This window comes from Sapajus apella, unplaced genomic scaffold, assembly GCF_009761245.1.
Source record: "Sapajus apella isolate SASKATOON/1434 unplaced genomic scaffold, GSC_monkey_1.0 scaffold29, whole genome shotgun sequence".
NCBI classification, from domain to species: Eukaryota; Metazoa; Chordata; class Mammalia; order Primates; family Cebidae; genus Sapajus; species Sapajus apella.
In genome coordinates this window covers 23330889-23353860 of record NW_022436969.1, presented here as the reverse complement: position 1 = coordinate 23353860, position 22972 = coordinate 23330889, and the positions used below count along the sequence as shown (strand labels likewise).

The following is a 22972-nucleotide window of genomic DNA, read 5'->3' as shown; positions in this document are numbered from 1 at the left end:
TTATTTTATTTGTAGCTATTGTAAATGGGATTACTTTCTTGATTTTTTTAGCTTGTTTGCTGTTGGCATATAGAAATGTGACTGATGTTGTATGTTGATTTTTGTATCCTGCAACTTTACTGAATTGTTTATCAGTTCTGTTAGTTTTTTTGTGGAGGGATTCAGGTTTAGGTTTTTCCAAGTATAAGATTATATCATCTGTAAGCAAGTATAATTTGACTTCTTCTTTTCCAATTTCAGTGCCCTTTATTTCTTTTTCTTGTCTGATTGCTGTAGCTAGGACTTCCAGTACTGTGTTGAATAACAGTGGTGAAAGTGGGCATCCTTATTGTGTTCCTGATCTTAGAGTAAAGGCCTTCAGTTTTTCCCTACTCAGTGTGATAATAGCCGTAGTCACTTATATATGGATTTTACTGTGTTGAGATATATTCCTTATATACCCAGTTTTTTGTTTGTTTTGAGACGGAGTCTCACTCTGTCACCAGGCTGGAGTGCAGTGGTGTGATCTTGGCCCACCGTGACCTCCACTTCCCAGGTTCAAGTGATTCTCCTGCCTCAACTTCCCAAGTAGCTGGGGCTATAGGCACATTGCCACCATTCCCAGCTAATTTTTGTATTTTTAGTAGAGACGGGGCTTCACCATGTTGGCCAGGTTGGTCTCGATCTCTTGACCTTGTGATCCTCCTGCCTTGGCCTCCCAAAGTGCTGGGATTACAGGCATGAGCCACCTTACCCAGCCATATACCCAGTTTTTAGAGGGTTTTTATCATGAAGGGATGTTGAATTTTATCAAATGCTTTTTAGTATCAGTTGGAATAATCATATGGTTTTTGTCTTTCATTCTGTTGATACGATGTATCACATTGATTGATTTGCATATGTTGAACCACCTTTGCATCCCTGAGAAAAATCGCACTTGGTTAGAATGAATGATCTTTTAAGTGTGTTTTTAAATTCAGTTTGCTGCATTGTGTTGAGGATTTTTGCATCAACATTCATTAGTGATCATGGCCTATATATTTCTTTTTTCTTTTTTAATACTTAGGTATTTAGTATCCAAGATTTCTTTTTTTCTTTTCTTTTCTTCTTTTCTTTTCTTTTCTTCTTTTCTTTTCTTTTCTTCTCTTTTCTTCTTTCTTTCTCTTCTTTCTTTCTTTCTTTCTTCTTTTCTTTCTTTTCTTTTCTTTCTTTCTTTCTTTCTTTTCTTTCTTTCATTTTTTTTTTTAAAGACAGAGCCTCATTCTGTTGCCCAGGCTGGAATGGAGTGCAGTGTCAGGATCTTGGCTCTCTGAAACCTCTGCCTACCAGGTTCAAGCAATTCTCCTGCCACAGCATCCCGAGTAGCTGGGACTACAGGTGCATGCCACCATGCCTGGCTAATTTTTTGTAGTTTTAGTAGAGACAGGGTTTCACCATGTTGGCTTGGATGGTCTCGATCTCCTGATCTTGTTTCCATCCGCCTTGGCCTCCCAAAGTGCTGGGATTATAGGTGTGAGCCACTATGCCCAGCCAGTATTCAAGATTTCTTTTTTTGAGAAGTCTTTGTCTGGTTTTGGTTCTGTTGCCAAAGTGCCAGGGATTCAGTTTAGGTACTGCTGCTCACTGGACAGAAAATCAGTCAATGAGACAACAGTTATTGCCAAGGAAGAAGGCTTTAATTGGTGCTGCAGTCGAGGAGATAGGAAATCAATCTCAAATCCATCTTCCTGGCCAACTAAAATTAGGGGTTTGTATACAGGGAAGCAATGTAACCATGTGTGGGAAAACAAGAGTTAGGGAGGGGTAAGGAAAAGAAGTTGGTCAACAGGAAGCAGGTGGTCAGTTAGGCAATCATGATGGGTGCAGTGATCTGGTAAGTTTCAGCTCTGATATTCTCTGGGAAGCCTGATGGGTGGTTTCCTGAGAAAGGAACTCAGATAAGACAAATGAAACTTTCCCAAGTGTTAAGACTGGGAGAATCAATTTCTTTGTTTATTCAAAGAAACTAGAAACATTAGCTCTGTGCAATGAGTGGGTTGATTTTAATGAATGATCTTTTTAATGTGTTGTTGGGTTTGATTTGCAAGTATTTTATTGAGGATTTTTGCATTAATATTCATCAGCGATATTGGCCTGTAGATTTCCTTTTTTGATGTGTCTTTGTCTGGTTTTGATGTCAGGGGAGTACTGGCCTTCAAAAATGAGTTTGGAAGAAGTATTCTCTCCTCTATTTTTCAGAATAGTTTGAGGAGGATTGGTATTAGTTCTTCTTGAAATATTAGGTAGAATCAGCTATGAAGCTATTGGGTCCTAGGATTTTCTTTGCTGGGAGGCTTTTTACTATGACTTCTAGTTTTATTCCATTGTGGTCAGATAAAATGCTTGATATTTTTTCAGTTTTTTTTTTTTTTTTTTTTTAATGTTTTAAGACTTGTTTTGTGACAAAACATATGGCCTATCCATGAGAATGATTCATGTACTAAGGAAAAGAATGTGTATTCTGTAGCCGTTGGATGAAATGTTCTATAAATATCTACCAGGTTTATTTGGTCTACAGTGCAGATTAAGTCCAGTGTTTCTTTGTTGATTCTTTCTTTTATTCTTATTCTCTGTTGCCTGGGCTGGAATGCAGTGGCATGATCTTGGCTCACTGCAACCTTCACCTCCCAGATTCAAGCTATTCTCCTGCCTCAGCCTACTGAGTAGCTGGAATTACAGGTGCCTGCCGCCGCACTTAGCTAATTTTTGTATTTTTAGTAGAGATGGGGTTTTGCCATGTTGGCCAAGCTGGTCTCAAACTCCTGACCTCAAGCGATCCACCCACCTTGGCCTCCCAAAGTTGCTGGGATTACAGGTGTGAGCCATGGCACCCAGCCTCTTTGTTGACAACAATCTGGAAGATCTGTTCTCCCAAACAGACAAGAGGTCTCTTTCTTTCCTGTCTCCGTCTCTGTTTCCTTCTCTCTCTCTCTCTCTCTCTCTCTCTCGCTCTCGCTCTTGCTCTCGCTCTCTCATTCTCTCGCTCTCTCTTTCTGCTGAGCCACCTGGAGCTAGGTGGGGGTGGTGACATAAGCACCCCTGTAGCTGCCACCACTGAGGCTCCGCTGGGTCAGACTTGAAGCCAGCACTGCATTGGGTCTTGCCCAAGGCCCTCTATAATCACTACCTGGCTACTGCCTATGTTTGCCCAAGGCCCTATGGCTCTACAATCAGCAGGTAGCAAAGTCAGCCACACCTTTGTCCTTCCCTTCAGGGCAGCAAGTTCCCTCAGGCACCAGGTAGGTCCAGAGATGCTGTCTGGTCAGTAGGGACTGGAGTCAGAAACCTTAGAAACTACCTTCTGTTCTGCCTGGTGTTCCATTTTACTGTGGCTGAGCTAGCACTCAAACCATGGGACACAGTCCCACTCAGGCAGAGGACCCTCACCCCATGGCCACCACCACACGCCCATGGGCAGTACTGCCAGGCTACTACTGATGTTCACTGAGGGCCCAAGAGCTCTTCCGTCAGTTTTTAATGAATGCTGCCAGGCCCCAGGACCCACAATTCAGGCCAGTGGGCTCCCCTCTCACGCACAGCAGGTCCAGAAATGCCGTTCTAGAGCCAAGTCCTTTTTTTGGGAACCCTAAGGGCCCACTTGGTGCTCAACCCCACTGTGGCCAAGCTGGTGCCTAAGTTGCAAGACAAAGCCCCTTTTACTTTTCTCTCTGCTTTACTCAAGCACAAGGGGTCTTTCGCCTTAGCCATCACAGCTGGGAATAGGCTGGGTCTCACCTGAAGGCAACTCGTCCTGTAGTCTCACCCAAGGCCCATGGCGTACTACCTGGTTATTGCTACTGGTTATTCAGGGCCCAAGGACTCGTTAGTTTATAGGTGATGACTGTCCAGTACTGTGTCCTTCTGTTCAAGGCAGCAGGTTCCTTTCTGCCCCAGGGTGCACTTAGAAATGTTATCCATTAGCTAGGGCCTGGAATGGGGGTCTCATGACCGTGCCTGGTGTTCTGTCTTACTGTGGCTAAAGCTGATATCTGATATACACGACATAGTCCTCTTTACTCTTCCCTCTCCTCTCTTCAAGTGGAAAAAAGGGGACTCTTTTGGAGCTGCGAACTGTGCTGCCTGGCAGTGGGAGAGGGGTGCTGCAAGCACTATTTTAGCCATCCTGCTGGTGTCTCAGGAGGTCACATGCCCCACAAATCCACTGCCTCTGAGCCCAGCTCAGCACCTAAACTTGCCTTGGAGTTGCAGTCCTTGTGGCCTAGATTGCCTTTCAAGCTTATTTAGAGCCCCAGTATACTTCAGCTCGCAGTGGCAAGGCTTGCCAGAACTCAAGTTCCCACACTGAGTTAGGTGATTAGGTGATTCCTCTCTGGCTAGGGCTGGTCTAAATGTTCCCTCTGTGAGTGGGCATCGGCCTCAACCTGATTTACTTTCCTTTGTGATAGGACAGCACTGAATTTAGTGCAGAGTCTCACAATTGCTGTTCTTTTCTGCTCCCAAACCACCCAGATTTTCTCTCTGCAGCAAGTTCCCCCAGGCACCTGGTTCTTATGAAGGTGCCTTTTTTGTGATAGTTAAATTTGGTGTTACTGGCCGTGTGCAGTGGCTCACGCCTGTAATCCCAGCACTTCGGGAGGCTGAGACAGGTGCATCACCCGAGTTCAAGAGTTCGGGACCATCCTGGCCAACATGGTGAAACCCCATTTCTACTAAAAATACAAAAATTAGCTGGGTGTGGTGGCATGTGCCTGTAATCCTAGCTACTCAGGAGGCTGATACAGGAGAATCGCTTGAACCCAGGGGGGCAGAGGTTGCAGTGAGCGGAGATTGTCCCACTTCATTTCAGCCTGGGTGAAAGAGCAAAGTTCTGTCTCCAAAAAAAAAAAAATTTGGAAATTTAGTGTTCCTGCAGGGCTGATGGTCATTAAAGCCATCATCTATTCAGCCGTCTTGCTCCACCCCTCTCCCAACCCAGATTTTTAAGAATAAAATTCCATAACTTTTTTGAAAACGTTTCTGCTAAATATTTTATATCTACAAAAAGAAACTCAGAAGTAGATATATTATTGTTATAAAGCAACTTATCGATTTAATTGTGAGATACTTATTTAGCATCTGCTATGAGCCAAGCTCTGTATAACATACAGCATTTTGTTCATGATGGTGAACAAAATAGACAAGATCAAAGGTCTCATGGAACTTACATTTTAGTGAAGAAAGTAGACAATAAGCAAACATTATGGTTTGAAGTGCGTGTTACTTATTCACGTGGAAGTATTAAGTAAAAATGATATATTACTTGCATACCAGAGACATACTGTAGACTAGTAATATAAATTAAGGAAACAGCAGAATACATATTGTGTTTACAGCATTGGCTATGTATAAGAGTACTTTGCAAGAGATTGTGGAAGAAAGTAGAGTGCATGAGCTCTGAAGAACTCCATCAATTAAACAGTTGCAGGAGAAAGGATCTGTAGACAGATTGAGAAGTAGTTGTTGAGAGAAAATCTAAAATCCAGAGTGTTTAGAACCAAAGAAATGAAAGACCCCTTGTGCTTGAGTTGTGTTGGATGCTATTGAGCAGTCCTTTAGGATGAGGATGGATTAAACATGCTATATAGAGATTGTTTGTGGCTTTAGTATTTGTGTTTCAGTGTTTCAGAAGGAAAGACATTAGATGGAAATGGATTAAACAGTGAACAGAAGGAGGGAAAGAAGAGATGGGCTCATTACAGACAGTGGCTCATGTCTATAATCCTAGTACTTTGAGAGACCAAGGCAGGAGGATTGCCCGAGCCCAGGGGTTCAAAACCAGCCTGAGTAACATAGCAAGACCCCATCTCTGCAAAAAATTAAAAAATTAGCCAGGTGTGTTGGCATACGCCTGTAGTCCCAGCTACTCAGGAGGCAGAGGCTGCAATGAGCCATTATCACACAATTGCACTCCTGCCTGGGTGACAGAGTGAGATACTGTCTCTCCAGGAAAAAAAAAAAAGAAGAAGAAGAAGAAGAAGAAGAAGAAATAACAACTCTTGAGAAAAACAAGTACTATATAAACTGCTGCCTTACCTTCATGACTCTATACAACCAAATAGCTGAGATTTTTCTCTTTGCATCTTCTTCATGTTCCAGGCCTCCTTCTGCAGTCTTATAGCCCTCATCATTGCTACCATCAGTATTGCTACCTCCCTTTTGGGAGGTTTGCTTGTAAAGTAAGCATAGAAATGGGATTACACTGGAGGGTATGAAGGGTCAGGAGGGTAGGGACCTTTAACAGGAATAGAAGACCTTCTCCTCCACTACGAATGGAAGGAAGGGGAAATAAGTATAGATTACTATCAGTTTGTACATTTGAAAGTGGGAAAGTGATTGTTTTATTTGGAGCTGAGCCCAAAAGAGGCAGAAAAGGTTGCTGGATTAAAGAGAAAGATGATATAAAATGACTTTTTGAAGAATGGGTCAGCTCCTGTAGGCAAAGTAATTGAACAGAGAAAGGAACAAAGCTTGCTGAGTGGTTCTTGGGTCTATGGTTGGAAGCCATAGTTGATAGGTTAGTGTTAGGCTGTGCCATCTTTGAAAGCTAAAATCCTTGCCTGAAGCAGCACCTGCCTGTGGTGAGAATGGTACATGCTATGAGAGAAGTGTGTACCCTATGCCAGGGAAGCACTGAAATGGTACCCTCTCCAGAACAGGCTGATTGTCCTGGGACACTGCTAGGAGGGATGACTAAAGTAGTCAATTGCCTTGGAACTTAGAAGACCCATTGTTTAAATTCATTTTTATAGTAGAAAATAGTGCGTGGTGGCTCATTCCTGTACCCTAGCACTTTGGGAGGCCGAGACAGCCTGATTGCTTAAGTCCAAGAGTTCGAGACCAGCTTAGGCACCATGTTGAAACTCTGTCTCTTAAAACAATACAAAAAAATTAGGCAGGCCTGGTGGTGCGTACCTGTTTTCCCAGCTACTAGGGAGGCTGAAGTGGGAGGATCACCTCAGCCCAAGGAGGTCGAAGCTGCAGTGAGCCATAATCGCACCACTGCACTCCAGCCTGAGTGACAGAGTGAGACTTTGTCCCAAAAGAGGAAGGGAAAAAAAAAAAAAAAAGAAAAGAAAACTGGCTGCAGTGCCAGATCAGACCATAAAAATCAGTGCAAATATTACATATTTTAGTAAGAAATATTTTAAAACAGTATTGCTTAAAAACTAAGAAGGTAAGAATTTTTAAGCATGAGATTCATTTTGAATGCTAGTGTTGAGAAAATATTTCATTTGGTAAAGTAAATTTCAGATTTTGTAGAGAATTTTTGAGGGAGTGAGTGAGTGCTTTTTAAGGGCTACAGTATATGACGGTGACTCTCTTGTGTTTAACTCATGTTAGAAACTTCTGACTTTTTAATTTTGATGCTGTAGAAATCACTTTTTAAAAAATGCAGTATTTCCAGCTATAAATGAAATAATGAAAATGAAAGATTTTATGTATTAGTTTGGGAGTAACTGATAGACATTGGAAAAAGGGTGGGCTGAAAGAAGGGGAGGCCAGTGAGAACGTTATTGAGTCCCTATTATAAGTCAGATATTGTACCAGGTACTTCCATGCATAGAGTCATTGTCATATACTGTAGCCCTTAAAGGCACTCACTCAAAAATTCTCTACAAAATCGGAAATCGACTTTACCAAATGAAATAATATTTTCTCAACACTAGCATCCAAAATGAAAATCATGCTTAAAAATTCTTAACTTACAAGTTTTTAAACAATACTGTTTTAAAATATTTCTTATTGAAAATACGTAATATTTATACATATTTATAGTCTTAACAGAATCTTATTAAATGTAGGTATCATTGACATCCCCATTTAACAGTTGAGAAAAGTCATCACTAAAATGATTTGCCCTAAGGCAGGTGGCTAGTGGTAGAAGGCAGGATTTAATTCTAAATCTTCATTGCCTGTGTTCTTTTTTCTTTTTTTTGGAGACAGAGTGTTACTCGATCACCCAGGCTGAAGTGCAGTGGCTCGATGTTGGCTCACTGCAACCCTTGCCTCCTGGGTTCAAGCGATTCTCCTATCTCAGCCTCCCAAGAAACTGGGATTACAGGCACGCGCCACCATACACAGCTAATTTTTATATTTTTATTAGAGACAGGGTTTCACCATGTTGGCCAGGCTGATCTCGAACTCCTGACCTCAGGTGATCCACCCACCTTGGCCTCCCAAAGTGCTGGGATTATAGGCATGAGCCACTGCACTGGCTGCCTGTGTTCTTTAGAGAGAGAGACAGGAAAAACAATAAAATTAAAAAGGTTTACATGTGATTTTTTTTTTTAAAGCAGAAAGGCAGTATTGAGAAATAAAGTGGGATTCCCTGTATTGGTCCAAGTCTGGAGCAGTTGTCAAGATTGTATGCAACAGTGATGTACTGACTGTTCATAAATGAGATTCATTCGCCTGTAGTAATACTGATGGAGATGGGTGGTAGGGACGCTTATCTGTGGGCTTCCTTGAAAATTCAGGGTTTGCAAAAGATCTCTCATTTTTTTGCATCATATGAGAGACATGTGTTTTTAGTGATTGAATAGAACTCAGAGAAGTGTGTATGCATGGATATGAGTAGATTTTTGTCATTGTTGTTTAGGCTTAAGTTAATTGCTACCCATAACTGAATTTTCAATCTTTCATACTTAGGATGTCTGTGAATCTCTAATTAAATAAACATTGGCATAAGAGTTCTGAAAGGATATGTTCTTTGATAACCATATCTGTTCTCAGAAATATCTTCTGGAAATGTAGAAAGTAAACTCAGTTCATATTTTATATATGAATGGCAAGTACGGATTTTAACACAAATTATAAATCTAAGATAATATAAAAAGGGTTTGTGTATGTGTTGGATGTTGGTTTGACGGGAAAAAAATAATACTAAACATTTTATGCCTCACAATTCATCCTAGAAGGCTCTTCAGTCATCTCCATTAACATTTTTTTAAATGTTCCTAGGTCATTGAATCTTTGGGAATTATTATTTATAAAGCACTGGACTATGGTTTGAAGGAGAATGAAGAAAGGGAATTAAGCCCTCCCCTCGAGCAGCTCATCGATCACATGGCCAACACGGTAGAAGCTGATGGGAGCAATGATGAGGGCTATGAGGCTGCAGAAGAAGGCCTGGAAGATGAAGAAGATGAAAAGAGAAAAATCTCAGTTATTCGGTCGTATAGAGATGTCATGAAGGTAAGGCAGCAGTTTGTGTAGTACTTGCTTTTCTCAAGAGTTATTATTCCTTCTCTTTTTTCCCCTGGATAGACAGTCTCACTCTGTTGCCCAGGCTAGAGTGTAGTGGTATGATCATGGCTCACTGCAGCCTCTGCCTCCTGAGTAGCTGGGACTACAGGTGTGCCACCACACCTGGCTAATTTTCAAATTTTTTGCAGAGATGGGAGTCTTGCTGTGTTGCTCAGGCTGCTTTTGAACCCTTGGGCTCAAGCAATCCTTCTGCCTTCACCTCCCAAAGTGCTGGGATTATAGAAATGAGCCACTGAGCCAGCTTGTTATTTTTTAAAAATTGAATGGTTGACATATAGCTGCATTTATTTAAAAATAAGAAAGAGAAAGAGAGAGAAAAAAAAAGAAAGGAAGGTAGGTAGGTAGGTGATTCAGCATTTAGTAATAGTGCTTTTAGATATTACATGCTCCTTATCATTACATATCATGTATCACCTTGACTGGGCATTATGTCTTCAGTTGACCTCTGTATTTCCTTTGTCTAGAGTAAATAACAACTGTTATCCACTTACTTAGATGAAGATTTTGCATCTCAAGTATCACAGCTGATTGTTTTACTTTGTTTTCTTGACCTACCTAGTGGTATTTATATGCAATGAAGCAAGTTTGGTGGGTTATACGAAATTTTTCTCTTTATTTAAATTTTGCTAGGCTGGGCGTGGTGGCTCACGCCTGTAATCCCGGCACTTTGGGAGGCTGAGGCAGGTGGATCACGAGGTCAAGAGATTGAGACCATCCTGGCCAAGATGGTGAAACCCCGTCTCTACTAAAAATATAAAAATTATCTGGGTGTGATGGTGGGCACCTGTAATCCCAGCTACTCAGGAGCCTGAGGCAGGACAATTACTTGAACCCTGGAGGTAGAGGTTGCAGTGAGCTGAGATGGTGCCACTGCACTCTGGCCTGGGCAACAGAGTGAGACTCTGTCTCAAAAAAAAAAAATTTGCTGTGTACTTGAAGGCCATAATGTCTACTGTGCTAAATGTACAGAGATTAACTTAAAACGGATTTGACAAATTAGCCATAAAAGAAAGTTACTTATATATGATATTTACTAGGTTTTATAAGCAGTGTCAATGGTGTATCTCTTATTTTCCAACTTTTCATAAAGTGTTTCAGAGATAGGAATATAGAAGCACTGTCACAATGGTACTTTTCAGGTGTGCTGAGTGCCCCTGCTCCTTAGAGTTCCTTAGATGGTACATCTCTCAAGGACTCTGGAAAGAACTATACAAGTTATGATTCTTATGAAATTTAGATATATTCTTTAGCTTTTTAAAGATGTGTAGTACTTCTCATTTTAAATCAGCCTATACACGTAAAATACACATACATATATGTATATATATTTACACAAACAAATAGAAATTTGATGTGTTTTATTCATTTTATGTTTTCTAGATGTTAAGTTTTATTTTTTAAAAACATATAAACACGCTTGAAGGCCAGTTAAACTTTCTGCAGACCACAAATGCCCTGCTTATTCTGTGGAAGACCATGATAAATCATGATTGAAAAAACGAAGAGTAAAACGTTTACATTAAGAAGCAAAACCACTCATATCTGTGAAAGTGAGCTAACAGTATCTTGGTTGTGTGTGCGTTGGGGGAGTATGCATAAGGAGTGGTGAAAGAGGAAGGGAACACGTGTTCTACCTAACCAACGAGATCCATAAAATCAATCCTGGCACCAGGAGTGTAACAGATGTCATAGATTGCTGTCTTAAACTACAGGTTTGGAAGATGAGGGCCAGAGAGTAATTGGAATTTAAGAATTTTATTCAGTGACATTAAATATCTTATTTTAAAAGTCTTAGACATTTAGAAGTTTGAATGGATACCTTTTATTTTATTTTTTGAGCTACTGTGGTTCCCTAACTTATTGCTATCATTATATGAAAAATGAATAGTTAAAAGGGTGCTTAAGAAGACAGGTTTTTGGCTGGGCATGGTAGCTCACACCTGTAATCCCACCACTTTGGGAGGCCCAGGTGGGAGGATCACTTGAGCTCAGGAGTTCGAGACCAGCCTGGGCAACAGAGTGAGACCTCTTCCCTATTTAAAAGAAAAAAAGGCTGGGTGCAGTGACTTATGCCTGTAATCCCAGCATTTTGGAAGCCCGAGGTGGATGGATTACTTGAGGCCGGGAGTTCAAGACCAGCTGGCCAACATGGTGAAAACCTATCTCTACCAAAAAAATACAAAAATTAGCTGGATGTGGTGGTGCACGCCTGTAGTCCCAGCTAGTTGGAGGCTGAGGCACGAGAATCTCTTGAACCTGGTAGGTAGAGGTGGAGATTGCAGTGAGCCGAGGACAACCCATTGAACTCCACCCTGGTTAAAGAGGTGAGACACTTTCAAAAAAAAAAAAAAAAAAAAAAAAGCAAAGCAAAAAAAAAAGTTTTAAAGGTTTTATAGATGAAGGAAAACTGAAGTTTACCAATTCTGTTAGAAATTTTATTGGAGAATATCACAACCTTACCTGTTGTTTATTGGTTTCCATGCTAATCAAAACTGACCTATAAAATTCTCTACAACTGTAACTGTTCTGAATGTTCCATGTAGCTGAATGAGAAGAAAAATAATTGCTGAAGCATTTTACAAATAAACTGAAATTTTAAAATATTATAAAACCTATGATTTGGCTGGGCATGGTGACTCACTCCTGTAATCCCAGCACTTTGGGAGGCTGAGGCGGGTGGATCGCAAGGTTAAGAGATTGAGACCATCCTGGCCAACCTGGTGAAACCCTGTCTCTACTAAAAATACAGAACTTAGCTGGGTCTGGTGGTGCACGCCTGTAGCCAGCTACTCGGTAGGCTGAGGCAGGAGAATCGCTTGAACCTGGGAGCTGAGATTGTGCCACTGCACTCCAGCCTGGGCGACAGAGTGAGACTCTGTCTCAAAAAAAACCCAAAAAACAAACCATGATTCTTCGTCATACAGTGCAGATATGAGTTTGTGGTTTGGTTAGCAGGTTGAAAACCTCAGTTCATAAATTGATTCTGTTTACTGTGTTGGAAGAGAAGACCAGAATTATTTAAAGAATTGTAACTGCTTTCTCCTTGTTTGAAGTAGAAATGTGAAACTAAGTTTGATTCATAAAAATAATAGGATGTTTAATAACTTGAAACAATTTGTTTTCAATTCTTAGCAAGCAAGACCCTCTTTAATGTGTAACTTTTGTCCTGGATAGTCTTTTATTCCAACTAATTACTAATTTTGTATGTTTTAATATGATACATTGTAGTTGAAAAATGCCTTTATGTCCTGTCCCTTCTATTACTGGAGCCTTAGAATCATACTGTGAGGTAGATTGGGCAGGTATTCCAATACCCATTTTACAAAGTAAGTCAAAGGAAGAGTAATGTTAGAAGACAGAGAGAAATGCTATCTTCAGAGTTCTAATATTAAATCTAGAATTACTTATCCAGTATAATATCTCAGCAGTAAAGATAAAATATCAACCAGGCATGGTGGATCACTAGAGCCCAGGAGGTTGAGACTACAGTGGGCAGTAGTGGCGCCATTGCATTCCAGCCTGGGTGACACAGTGAGACCTTTTTTTGTTTTGTTTTGTTTTAAAAAAGGTAAAATGCCTTTTCTGACAAACACAGAAAATTTGTCACCAGCAGACTCTGACTAAAGGTAATACTAAAGGGTATACATCAGGCAGAAGGCATTCCATGTGTGGTAGAAACTAGGAGATGCAGAAGGTTTGAAAGGCAAAGAAAAATAAACGTGGGCCAGGTGCAGTGGCTCACACCTGTAATCCCAGCACTTTGGGAGGCCGAGGCGGGTGAATCACTTGAGGTCAGGAGTTCATGACCAGCGTGGCCAACACAGTGAAACCCCATCTCTACTAAAAATACAAAAAATTAGCTGGGTGTGGTGGCACATGCCTGAAATCCCAGCTGCTTGGGAGGCTGAGGTAGGAGATCGCTTGAACCTAGGAGGTGGAGGTTGTCAGTGAGCCAAGATTATACCACTGCACTCCAGCCTGGGGGATAGAGTGAGACTCCATCTCAATTAAAAAAATAAAAAGAAACACGAAAATAAATCTAAATGAATATTAACTACAAATAATAATAATATCTTGCATGATTTAGAATATATTTAGAATTAAAATATGTAACAGTAACACAAAAGAGTGTGGGAGTAAGTGTTCTAAGATCCTGGTATTGTCTGGGAAGAGGTTAAAGCACTAATTTATTAGGAAAGCCACTAAAAATAAATAAAAGAATTTGTAAATACCAAGTCAATAGGGAAAGGGAGCAGATGAAGCTAATAAAATTACTGATAATCCAAAAGAAGAGATGGAAAGAATTGAAAAGGAATAGAGAACAGGTGGGAAAGCAAATAGCCGATGGTAATTTGACACCTAAATATATTGGTAATTACATTAAATGTAAATGGTCTAAATCTACACTGCTCAATAGAGTAGTTACTAGCCACATGTGACTATTAATCACTTCAAATGTGGTTAGTCTGAACTGACAAGCACTGAAAGTATGAAATCTATACTGGATTCCAAACACTTAGTACCAAAAAATGAATGTAAAATTCTTTGTCGGCCGGGTGCAGTGGCTCAGGCCTGTAATCCCAGCACTTTTGGAGGCCGAGGTGGGTGGATCATTTGAGGTCAGGAATTTGAGATCTGACCAATGTGACAAAACGTTGTCTCTACTAAAAATACAAAAAAAATTAGCCAGGTGTGGTAGTGCATGCCTGTAATCCCAGTAACTCAGGAGGCTGAGGCAGGAGAACCACTTGAACCTGGGAGGCAGAGGTTGCAGTGAGCCAAGATTATGCCAGTGCACTCCAGCCTGAGCAACAGAATGAGACTCTGTCTCAAAAAAAAGCCTTGTTAAGAATTTTTGTATTTGCTATAATTTGAAATATTATATATTATTGTGTTAGGTTAGCTAAAATATAGTATCAAAGTTAATATCACTTCTTTTTATTTTTTTCAATGTGGCTACTAGAAAATTTAAAGTTACATACATGGCTCACATTGTATTTCTGTGGATTGTGCTAGCCTAAAATACTCTAATTTTTAAAAGACAAAGATTTTTAGACTGCATTAAAATACAAAATCCAACTGTATGTTACTTCCAGAGTAGACACTATAAATAGGACATAGAAAGCTTGAAGTAACAGAATGGAAAAATGTAACTTTCTAACCAAAAGAAAAGTATTGCAGACATTATTTTCATATAAAATTGACCTAAAGACAAAATACTAGAGATAAAAAAGGAGGATGCTTAATGATAAAAAGTTCAACTCACTAAGGAGAAATAGCATTCCTAAATTTATGTACACCTAATAACATAGCCTATAACAGTAGCATCGAACAACATTCAAATAAATAAAAGTAAAAGGGGAAGTAGACAAATTTACAATCATAATGAGAAGTTTAAAATACCTCTCAGTATCAGTACAAATATAAAATATTTGGACAATGAGAATAACAAACCTGACTTTATATTAATAGGACAGGACACTTCCCCCACTGCAGAGCACACATTCTTTTCAGGTATACAGGAAACGATTAAAAATTTCACCATATTCTAGGCCTTAAAGCAAGTCTTAACAAATTTCAAAGGGTTAAAATTATATAGGAAATGTTCTGTTACCATACTGGAATTAAGCCAGGTATGAATAATAAAAAGATTATTATTATTTCCACATGTACTTGGAAATTAATAAACTACTTTTAAATGTCCCAAGAGTCAAAGAAGAAACACAGTGGAAATAAACTGAATAATAATCAATTTGTGACCTATCAAAATTTGTGGGATGCAAACCAGGCTCAGTGCCTCATGCCTGTAATCCCAGCATTTCGGGAGGCCAAATCAGATAGATCACTTGAGGCTGACAGCAAATGTGTTGCACAAAGTGGTGATTCACATCCTGGGCAGGACAGTGCAGTACGGTATGAGATTTCACCACACAACTCAGAACAGCAACTAATTTAAAGCTTAGGATTTATTTCTGGAATTTTCCATTTAATATTTTCAGACATAGTTGACCACAGGTAACTGAAGCCATGGAAAGTGAAACCATGGATAGGAGGAACTACTGTAATTTAAATTCTAATAATTGCTTTGAAGAAAATGCAGAATATGGTGATTAAAAAGTAACAGAAAGGCTGGGTGTGGTGGCTCACACCTGTAATCCCAGCACTTTTGTGAGGCTGAGGTGGACAGATCACCTGAGGTCAGGAATTTGAGACCAGCCTGGCCAACATGGTGAAACTCCATCTTTACTAAAAATACAAAAAATTAGCTGGGCATGGTGGTGCAAGCCTGTAATCGCAGCTACTTGGGAGGCTGAGGCAGGAGAATCGCTTGAACCTGGGAGGCAGAGGTTGCAGTGAGCCAAGACTGCACCATTGTACTCCAGCTTGAGCAACAGGAATGAAACTCCATCTCAAGAAAAAGAAAAACAAAGTAACAGAGAAATTATAGGTGGATAGTGCATCTAGAAAGGACAAACAGGGAAGGCATTCTGAGCAGGTGACATTGAAGTCAACACCTTTAGGGTGAGCAAAAAGATTGGCATGTTTTAAAGAAACAAGTTCAGGATTACCAAAACAAAGTGGAGGGAAGAGCCACAAGTGGGATTTGAGAGGTGGGTGTAGCTAGATGGTAACAGACTTGGGGAACACAGAAGAGTTTGGGTTTTAAGTTTAGTGGGAGCCACTGGCCCTCCCATGCCTGGGACACTCTTTCCTTAAGTCTGAGCACGACTCACTACAATCTTCATTGAGCTCTCTGCTCTGGTGCCACCTGCCGACCACTCCTTCCAGATTATTGTCCCTCCCCACCACTGTCCTCATTTTCTACCTCTCACTTGCTTTCTTTTATTTTTCCTTTTTTTTTTTTTTTTGAGATGGAGTTTCACTCTTGTCACCCAGGTTGGAGTACAATGGTATGATTTCGGTTCACTGCAACCCCCACCTCCCAGATTCAAGCCATTCTTCTGCCTCAGCCTCCCAAGTAGCTGGGATTCCAAGTGCCCACCACCATGCCCAGCTAATTTTTGTATTTTTAGTAGAGACGGGGTTTCAACATGTTGGCCAGACTGGTCTTGAACTCCTGACCTCGGGTGATCCACCCACTTCAGCCTCCCAAAGTGCTGGGATTACAGGTGTGAGCCACTGTGCCCAGCTATTTAGCTGTTATTCTCCCCGTCTTCTTCTTCCTTCCTCCTTCTTCCTCCTTTCTTCGTCTTTCTTCTTCCTCTTCCTCTTCTTCTTCCTCTTCCTCCTCTTCCTCTTCTTCCTCTTTTTTCTCTTCTTTCCCTTCTTCCTCTTCCTCCTCTTCTTCTCTTCCTCCTCCTCTTCTCTTCCTCCTCTTCTTTTTCTTCCTCTTCCTCTTCTTCTTCCTCCTGCTGCTGCTTCTGCTTCTTCTGCTGCTGTTTCTTCTACTTCTGCTTCTTCTGCTTCTTTCTTTTCCTCCCTCCCTCCTTTCCTCCCTCCCCCCCCCCCCCCCTCTCTTTCTCTTGCCCAGGCTGGAGTGCAGTGGCACGATCTCGGCTCACTGCAGCCTCCACTTCCTGGGTTCAAGTAATTCTCCTGCCTCAGCCTCCCAAGTAGCTGGAATTACAGGCGTGGGTCACCACGCCCAGCCAATTTTTGTATTTTTAGTAGAAATGGGATTTCATCATGTTGGTCAAGCTGGTCTTGAACTCCTGACCTCATGTGATGCACCCACTCAGGTGAGTTCCCAAAGTGCTGGGATTACAGATGTGAGCCACCACCCCGACCTGTTTTCTTAATAGTAACTGTTATTCCCAATGTGTGTGTGTGTGTGTGTGTGTGTGTGCGCGTGTGTAAGGATCTGATATACACATTACTAGTTTTGAGAGGAAAGGGATGTTACTTGTTCAATTCTGTGTTAGTCCTTTTTCACACTGCTGATAAAGACATACCTGAAACTGGTAAGAAAAACTGGTTTAATGGACTCACAGTTCCAAGCAGCTAGGGAGGCCTCCCAGTCGTGGCAGAAATCAAGGAGGAGCAAGTCGTGTCTTATGTGGATGGCAGCAGGCCAAAAAAGAGCTTGTACTGGGAAACTCCCCCTTATAAAACCATCAGATCTCATGAGACTTATTTACTATCATGAGAACAACACGGGAAAGACCTGCCCCCGTGATTCAATTACCTCCTACAGGTTCCTCCCAGAGCATGTGGGAATTCAAGATGAGATTTGGATGGAAACACAGCCAAACCCTATCAAATACTGTGTCATCTTTCTACTACAGTGCCTTGTACATATTGGCACTTGATGAGTATTGTTTGAATGAATTATTGGATGTTTTTAAGGAGGAGATGAACATAACTCAAATTACATTTATAAAAGATTTTGCCTGTCAGGTGGAGAAGAACTGTGTAGATGAGTGAGAGAGGAAGTTAGGAGTACTCTAATGAAAGAATATGAAGCCAGGCACAGTGGCTCACGCCTGTAATGCCAGCACTTTGGGAGGCCGAGGTGGGTGGATCAGCTGAGGTTGGGAGTTCGAGACCAGCCTTACCAGCATGGAGCAACCCTGTCTCTACTAAAAGTACAAAATTAGCTGGGTGTGGTGGCACATGCCTGTAATCCTAGCTACTTGGGAGGCTGAGGCAGGAGAATCTCTTGAACCCAGGAGGCTGAGGTTGCAGTGAGCCAAGACTGCACCATTGCACTCCAGCCTGGGCAACGAGAGTGAAACTCCATCTAAAAAGAAAAAAAATAGTGGCTGGGACCATGATGATGGTGGAGGAGATGGAGAAAAGTAGAGAGCTGTCAGGTGGTATACTTTGAAGGTAGAAACATCAAGACTTACTGATGGATTTGATATGGGTGGCATGGGAATAAAGAATAATCAAGGATGACTCTCAGCTGGGTGTGGTGGCGCACACCCGTAATCCCAGCTACTCAGGACCCTGATGCAGGAGTATTGCCGGAGCCCAAGAGTTCAAGACTAGCTTGGGCAACATAGCAAGACCCCATAGTAAGGGAGGGCAGGGAGGATGACTCTCAGAGTTGTTTGAGCTTTGTGGCATCTGAGTGGAAATGCTAAGTACACAGCTGTAAGTTTTTAACATAAAGGAAAGGGCTGGCCTAGAATAAGAGTTCAGGAGTTATCAGCCTACAGGTGGCATTTAAAGCCATTAAACTAGACAAGGTCAGCTACAGTAAGCAGAGGATATCAAAAGATCTAAGACTGATTCCTCAAAAACTTCAGCATTTCAGTTTAATTTAGAAGTTTATACATGGAGCAAAGAGGAGAGACAGATTTATATAAGAGGTTATAGACCAGTCCTCTCTTTTTAGAGATAAATGGAAACCCAGCATTGTTAAATAACTTGTCCAAGGTCATATAACCTAATTTTGTCCCCCTAACCCTTGTGTCCCTTTTTTTGTAGCTATAAAAATGACTTTGTTGCATGAGTACTGTATACCATTCTCTATGCTTTAAGTACTTTAAGAACATTATTCCCTTTAATATAAAGGTAATTACATTTATTTTAGGGTAGGGTGGAAAAGAACTTGCGCTCCAGAGTCAGACTACCTGGTTTCGGTTTCATTTCGTCCATTGACTAGCTGTGTGACCTTGGACAAATTACTTAGCTGGTCTAAATCTCAGTTTCCTAATCTCTAAATTGGGTTGTTGCAAGGGGCTCCTTGCAGTTCCATATGAATTTTAGGATCTGCCTTTTCATTTCTTAAACAAAGGCTGTTGGGATTTTGTTAGGGATTGCATTCAGTCTGTTGATCACCTTGGGTAATGTTGTTGTCCTAACCATGTTGTCTTCCGGTGTATGAATACAAGAGGTCTTTCTGCTTATTTAGGTCTTCTTTAATTTCTTTTAAAATATTTTGTGCTCTTTAGTGTATAAGTCTTGTAACTCCTTGGTTAAATTCATCTCTTAGCATTTTTGGTGCAATTTTAATGATTTTCTTGACCTCATTTTCCAATTGTTCTTTGGTCATGTATAGAAATACAAAAGATTTTGTTAATTATGTATTCCACAACTGCTGAAATTGCTTATTAACTCTAGTAGTGTTCCTTTAGGTTTTCTGTGTGTAAGATTGTCATATGCATTTTAAAAAACAGTTTTTAGACCTAGTTATTACCTTTACACCAATGTTTTTAAAGTTTCAGTTTACAACCAGTGAATGTGTTGTCAAATCGATGGAATGTGCAAGTTTTGTTTTGTGAAGCTTTTGTATGTATAACATGTCCATATGCATGTGTCCGTGTGCAATATATATAAATATATATAAATTTATTTCTTACTGTGAATAGCAGTTGAAAACTTTGAAACCCATTGCTTTATGTGATTTCATTGTGTAATTGGAATATAAGATTTGGGTAAGTTACGTAAGGTAAAGCTTTAGTTGTCTTTCATTACTTTGAATGATAATTCTGTATTGCAAGATGTTTTCTAAATACAAAAATAATTGAGCAAAAAATATACTCTATGTTTACTGGTGGCTCTGTGAGTAATAAACTTGTGAGATTTCTGCTTTTAATGCTTCTGGATAAATCAGCTTTTAGCTTTTTTTGGTACTGTGAAGGTTTCCTGTTTACACTCTTGATATTTTCTTGAGAATGTATTTTACAAAAGATAGTGATCTATTAGATTGTGTAAGATGCTTACTATACATGAAAACAAAAAGCTACATTATTAAGGATATTACAGACCACAAACATGTCATTTATTATTTAATTGATATAAATTATTAAAATATAATTTTTTTAAGTTATTAATGAGTGTCCAGTTTACTGACTACAGTAAGAAATTAAGAGAACTTACAGCTTGTTAGTGCAAATGAAGTACTTTAAAACGTAATGATTGTACATAGATGCAAATTGTTTTATAGAAAGATAAAATTATTCCTGTGTATGGGACTCTTAATAGGATGTCTTTCCAATCTGATAAATTAATGGTGTTTGATTTTTCTAAATTGCTTTCATGATGTTAAGTTGCAGCTTTTACCCACAAGTAGTCATGTGGGGATTATGGACCATGTATGGTAAAAGACATTAGGGCTATTGGCGCACCCATGGCCTTACATGGCCCTCTGCCCTCTTTCCTCCATTCCCCATCTACTGATGAGGCTGCTTCCCTGAGGTCCACATGTTTTCCTGACATTCTTTTTTTTTTTTTATTCTACTGTGTTACAAAATTCAACATGTATTGGAATGAGCTTGGGCTTCAGAACACCGTAGGACAGTGTTTGATTTCTCCTTCCCCCTTGTGGTAACCATGTGACTGTGGACAGACAAGTCACTTGACTCCTCTTAGCCTCAGTTTCTTTTGCCATAAAATGAAGATAATTCAGCATTACATTGAAGAGTAAATGGTATTATGTTGTATATATGACATGTCAAATATTATAGCTGGCATGATAATTGCTTAATAAATGGTAGCTGTTACAATGCTGGAGCCATCATCAGTACACAGTAAACGGTGGTTCCCTTTCTGTTCCCAACCAAAATTTTTACATATGTTCTATCATTTTCAAATAGAAGCTAATTCTAGTAAGCTCATCCATGCTGTTGGGTGTCTGTTACTTAGTGGACCACTTTTCCCATATAATCGTGTGGACCTTACTGTTGGTCTTGTGGTACATTAAGCCTTGGATGATGGGGATTGCCTGACTGTCTGATATGAAAATACAGATATGGGGGTGTATCTGTTTTTAAGTACAAAAAAACCCTAAATAGTAACCAAGCACCACTATTTTATTTTCCCCTTCTATAGTTGTGTGCTGCTCATCTCCCTACTGAATCAGACGCACCAAATCATTATCAGGCAGTATGCCGTGCCCTGTTTGCAGAAACAATGGAGCTCCATACATTTCTGACCAAAATTAAGAGTGCAAAGGAGGTAAGTAACACTGCTTTGATATTTATTGGCATAGTTTGATAGGCGTGTATTTGATATTTATTGGAAGATAAGCCTAAATTTTTGACATTGTCCACTCTATTGTTTTAAAAGATTTATTACCATCCTTTGGATGAGTGCTGAAAGTCATTTAGGAAAGAAGCAACTTAGGTAAAATTAAATCTACTCTATTAAAATATCAACAGTGTGAACCTTTTAAAAAACAGATTTTCATACAGATTCCTTGCAAATGGAAATAAATGCTACTGAACTGGTTCAGTTTGTTCCCATGTGACTTGCTTTCCACCCCCTTTCTGCTGCTCTTCTCTTCTGTTCATTCTGAAACATATTAGGACCTCTTCCACTAAGGGATAAAGACTCAGAAAAGAGATGACACTCACATCTGATCATGTAACTGTTTTATTTGTTGTTTATTTAAAAGGCGAGTCACTGTGTGTTACATAGATGGTTGTGAAAATTCAGTGAGATGTTTTTTTTTGTTTTTTGTTTTTTGTTTTTTTTTTAATTGAGACGGAGCTTCACTCCTGTTACCCAGGCTGGAGTGCAATGGCGCGATCTTGGCTTACCACAACCTCCGCCTCCTGAGTTCAAACAATTCTCCTGCCTCCGCCTCCTGAGTAGCTGGGACTACAGGCGCACACCACCATGCCCAGCTAATTTTTGTATTTTTTTAGTAGAGGCAGGGTTTCACCATGTTGACGCAGTGAGATCTTATATAAAATAACACAGCATCTGGCAGAAAGTGAGAGGTCAGTACATGATAGGTAATGGATATCTATATTAGTCAGGTTGTCCAGAGAGACAATGGGCTTTATAGATATATAGGTGTATGAAAAGGGGCAGGTGTAGGCTCATGCCTGTAATCCCAGCTACTTGGGAGGCTCAGACAGGAGGATCACTTGAGGCCAGGAGTTCAAGATACATGAGAAGGGATTTATTAGGGGAATTGGCTTCTGTGATTATGGAGGCTGAGAAGTCCCATGACGGATTGTCTGCAAGCTGGAAACCGTGGTATTCCAGCAGCACAGCTCAGTCCAAGTCCAAAGACCAAGGGTAGGAGAAGAAAAGTGTGTCCGTGAACCAGGAGAGAGAGAGGCCAATTTTCTTTCCTCTGTTTTTATTCTACACAGGGCCCCAGCCAAATGGATGGTGCCTACTTAAACTGAGGGCACTAGTTAGTCCACTCAAACTCACACAACCAGTATCCTCTGGAAACACACTCACCTAAATACATACCTAAAATAAAAATCTAGGTATTCTTTTATTCAGTCAAGTCGACACCTAAAATTAACTATCACAGTATCATTTCTTTTATAACTAACATATAGGGTTTATCAGAAGCACTAAGCTAAAACTTATCATACCCAGAGTTTGGGGAAAAACACATGGTGGATATATAAGCAAAAAAGGAAAAACTAAACTATTTGCCCATTAAGATGTACTTAGCCCTGGTAGTAAGTAGATGATTGGTGTCTCAGGCAGATCATCCTCAATAAATCACCGTTAAGTAGATTCATTGTATATATATATGCATAAGAGCTCTAAGCAGCCTTCCTCTGCTCTAGCCAGGGTACTGCTTATAGTCTGTCTTTTTATGATAGGGCAATTTGCCTTTTTCTTTTTAATTTTACAAAATTGGATCAAGGAGGAAAGTTGTCAACAGTGGAAAAAGGTGAATTCTATGTTATTTTAAGAATAAATCAGAGTGTGTGTGTGTGTGTGTGTGTGTGTGTGTGTGTGTGTGTGTAATGGACTAGCTATTTTATTTGAACAGAACCAGAGGAAGTGGGATCTGATTAAAAGC

At 40.2% G+C, this 22972-nt stretch overlaps 1 protein-coding gene across 4 annotated transcripts in view; it reads left to right on the top strand.

Moving 5' to 3' along the window:
- The window catches only part of SPIRE1 (spire type actin nucleation factor 1), a 206589-nt gene that overhangs the window by 92956 nt on the left and 90661 nt on the right, over positions 1–22972 (top strand). For all 4 annotated transcript variants that reach the window (XM_032293432.1, XM_032293430.1, XM_032293431.1 and 1 more), the window contains exons 3-4: positions 8980–9213; positions 21025–21150. In XM_032293432.1, coding sequence (XP_032149323.1) covers positions 8980–9213; positions 21025–21150 — 360 coding nt within the window. The remainder of the gene's footprint in view (positions 1–8979; positions 9214–21024; positions 21151–22972) is intronic.